The sequence below is a fragment of the Schistocerca serialis genome, chromosome 3 (assembly GCF_023864345.2).
Source record: "Schistocerca serialis cubense isolate TAMUIC-IGC-003099 chromosome 3, iqSchSeri2.2, whole genome shotgun sequence".
In the NCBI taxonomy this organism is placed as follows: Eukaryota; Metazoa; Arthropoda; class Insecta; order Orthoptera; family Acrididae; genus Schistocerca; species Schistocerca serialis.
In genome coordinates this window covers 513,643,740-513,647,360 of record NC_064640.1, presented here as the reverse complement: position 1 = coordinate 513,647,360, position 3,621 = coordinate 513,643,740, and the positions used below count along the sequence as shown (strand labels likewise).

The window sequence follows — 3,621 nt, the reverse complement described above, 5'->3', positions numbered from 1 at the left end:
AATGTTGCCGGTTAGCAAAGGATTACACTGTGGTTGGTCAGTACCGTTGGGTCTTTTGAGGCCTGTTTGGACAGAGTATTGTTGATTGACTAAGAACTACATGATGTTTAAGCTTGATTTAATATAGTTGTCATCATTTCATCTACTGAACACCACCATAACTCTACATTATGATTTCCAAACACTGGTTATTTGTGAGTTTATTGCTGGGCCCAGACTCATACAGTCAGTTACAATTTGACTATTTTGCTCTGTCTGAGAACATATTGTTACATGGATTGTTATTTTTGGTAGCTAAACAGAGACTGCCTAAGGCTTCGTACACCACACCTGTTTATAGATGTGTGTTAATACATGAATCACAATATGGTAAAATACAAATTTATTACATGTTGAATAATGACTTAACAACAGTGAAATTGAAAGAGATAGACGCAACAGACAATAAACTAAGATAGTTTGTTTAGATAATAGCTATATAATTATGAAAAGTGCCAAAGTAGAGGTCCTATTTGGTGGGAGATTAATATTAAAGAAAAATAGATTCCCAAAGTTCACTAATAAAGTCTTGAGAAATTCAAATTTTCTAAACTGAATAATTAACAAACTAACAAGTCATTATAGTGGAAGTAGACATTTTTGGAATTAATAAAACAGGCACACAGAACTGTGCCACTGAATCTTGTTAATAATCACAATTTAACATTGGAGCATTCCAGAACATGAAAAGTATGAATACAAATAACTCTTCAAATACAGTCAAACCTCCATATAACGATTACCAATACAATGATAAACCCGGGTACAGTGATAATTCTATATGACCCTGGCTGATTTCCTATATTTACTATGTTAATTACCCCTCATTACAATGATGAAGTAAATTTAGCAACACCCTGTTATAACGATGACAAAATTTCCAGGAATTTACTATTTCCTACTTCTAAGAAGCTGACTAGAAGTATTGTTTATTTAGCTACTAGACTTTTGGTGGTTTATTTCCACAAGCTTCACTACATACTACAGTACTGTATTTGTTCTAATGGTAAAGAGACTATCATACAGCCACTGGCAAGTGCTGAGTGGCAAATGTCAAAGAGCTCCTTTGTTTGAATGAGTGTTTAGTTTGTCCATTGTTGAGCTTCAGTAGCAGACAGAAGTGTTGGGTTGGATTCATACGCAGCTTATCTCCATGATTTTTGCAATCTGTGGATGTTTTTAGTTGATGTAAATGCTTTGGACTTCACTAAGATTTGGACAATGGCTGGAACTCATAAAGAAATAAGGTTCAAGATAAAATGGAGATTGTCAAACACATTGATAATGGAATGAAACAAGTAGATGTGGTGATGGAGTACGGGCTTGGGCAATCAATGTTAGCTACTTTCCTTAAAATACAAAAACAAATTGAAGAAAGTTTCATAGGTGGCAAATTTAGCCCTTCAAGAAAAAGAATGAAGACGGCTGCTGCTGACAATGTGGACAGTGCTACATTGTGGTGGTTTAATGAGATGCATTTGCAGAATCTACCAATTAATTATCCGTTGATACATCAAAAAGCCTTAGACTTTGCTAAGTTGCTTGGTGCATCTAATTTTCATTTGAGTAATGAACAGTTGCAAAGATTTAAGGACAGGCATGAGATAATTTTTTAAGGGATTTCAGGAGAAGAAAAATCAGCACCTGTAGATGATGCAGAATTTTGGAGGAAAAACAACATGTGTAAAATGTTAGAAAAATACTGTCCTGAAAACTTGTCCAACACAGATGAGACAAGACTGTTTTATCAACTGATTCCAGAGAAGACAGTGGCCTTTAAAGGAGAAAAGCATTAAAGAGGGAAGCAGTTTAAAGTATGCCTAACTGTTCTTCTCTGCAGCAACATGTTGTGGACAAATAAATTGACACCACTTGTGATCAAACAATCAGCAAAACCCATGGTGCTTCAGAAATGTAAGAAGCTTGGCAGATAAGAGGGTACATACATTTTATTTTACCTTTCTTTAATTTATAAGTTAATACAGTACCGTATAGCTTCAGCTGTAATATTTTGCTACAGTCATATTGTAAATGTGATTTCTTTTATTGCAGTCAATTAAAAGACAAATCAAAAAGCATGGATAACGTCTAGTCTCTTTAGTGAGTGGTTGCTTTTGCTGGATAAAGAGATTTCGATAAAGAATAAGAAAATTGCATTGCAGTTGGGTAATTGTAGTGTGCATGACAAGATGCCAGCATTGAAGAATGTTGAACTATGCTTCTTCTCTGCAAACTGTAATTCAATTGTTTGGCCACTAGATATGGGGATAATTAAGAACTTTAAGACAAAATACCATTCATGTTTAGTTCAACACGTGACCACAAACATTGAAAGAAATGTGAGCAATCCCTACAGTTTCAATGTGAAGCAGGCTGTTCCTGGAACAGTATACAGACAAATGTGATTGTGAACTGCTGGAAAAATGTAAGAATTCCTGAAAGTGAAGATGTTGATGAGAATGTTGTGGTGGATGAAATAATGCAGGATGATATTCAAAGTGATCTGGAGATTTACTCAGCAGTTCCTGATAAAGCCATAAATGCTTCAGTAGTTGAATACTTGTCAGTGGATGATGAGGCATTGGTGTTTGAAGAATATACCAATGAATCTATCAACAAGGAGTTAAAGGGTAATTCATCTGTTGAAGATTCTGATGATGACAGTGATGCAATAAGTGTGAATCTCCCTCCTCTGATGGAGCTAATAAGTCAGTTGGAAACCATTCAGCAAGTAGCATCTTCAATCCCCAGTGTTTCAGCACAGCAATTGATTGTGTTAGAGGAGATAAACAATATTCACAAGAGAATCTTTAATAAAAAAGAAACAAAGGAAAATAAGTGAATTTTTCTGCACACAAAAGTAAGATATTCTGCAGGTATAGTATTAATAACTGAAGTGAACAAAATGTGTTTCATTATTTACCTTTAAATGTTAATTTTCATCAGCAAAGTACTACAGTAATGTACTTCTCACCCACAAAAACATGGCTCCTTGTTCTGAGTCACAATAACAAAACCTCATTATAACAATAAAGTGGTACAACAGTTTCATTTGCATGGTCCGATGCAATTCATTATATTGAGGTTTGACTATATCAAGTTTTTGGAAAAAGTAATGCATTTGTTGAAAAGGGGAGAATGAGCATTTTCAAATGAGCTATACTAATGTAGAAATAAACAGTTATTTTCCCACAGAAAATTTCACCGTCATGTGATTTGCATGTGCAGGGAGTGGACAAAAATATGGGAACACCAAAAATAGAACATATCAGTGTGCTTACTATCATGTAGGAAAGCTGCTGGCATTCAAGACAGTTTCCAGTCATCTTAGAATGGATAAATGCTGGTACTGCATGATTTTAAAGTGAATTTATACCATTCTTTCCAAAAAGTAGTGGCAAGTCCAGGCAGTGATGATGGAGGTTGATAGTGATCATGCAAGCTTCTGTCAAAAGTAGACCACAAAGACTGAATAATATTGCTATCTGGTGGCTATGTTGACCAGGGTAGATGTGACAGTTCATCATCATGCTCACATAACCAGTTCTGGATTATGTGAGCTGTGTGAACAGGGGCACTATT

The 3,621-nt window shown here is 35.2% G+C and overlaps 1 protein-coding gene across 1 annotated transcript; it reads left to right on the top strand.

Moving 5' to 3' along the window:
* The first annotated feature begins 1,692 nt into the window (after positions 1-1,692).
* Positions 1,693-2,881, top strand: LOC126470963 (tigger transposable element-derived protein 6-like). Its single transcript, XM_050099013.1, has 3 exons — positions 1,693-1,722; positions 2,103-2,440; positions 2,482-2,881. Exons 1-3 carry the CDS (start codon positions 1,693-1,695, stop codon positions 2,879-2,881), a joined length of 768 nt encoding a protein of 255 aa, XP_049954970.1.
* The last annotated feature ends 740 nt before the right edge of the window (positions 2,882-3,621 follow it).

Excerpts from the sequence above, each read along its gene's own strand:
- LOC126470963 (XM_050099013.1), top strand. The coding sequence starts at position 1,693 with ATGCAGAATTTTGGAGGAAAAACAACATGT. Across the intron at positions 1,723-2,102 it reads TTGGAGGAAAAACAACATGT|ACAAATCAAAAAGCATGGAT; the intron begins GTAAAATGTTAG and ends GTCAATTAAAAG. Across the intron at positions 2,441-2,481 it reads GGAACAGTATACAGACAAAT|TGAAGATGTTGATGAGAATG; the intron begins GTGATTGTGAAC and ends AATTCCTGAAAG.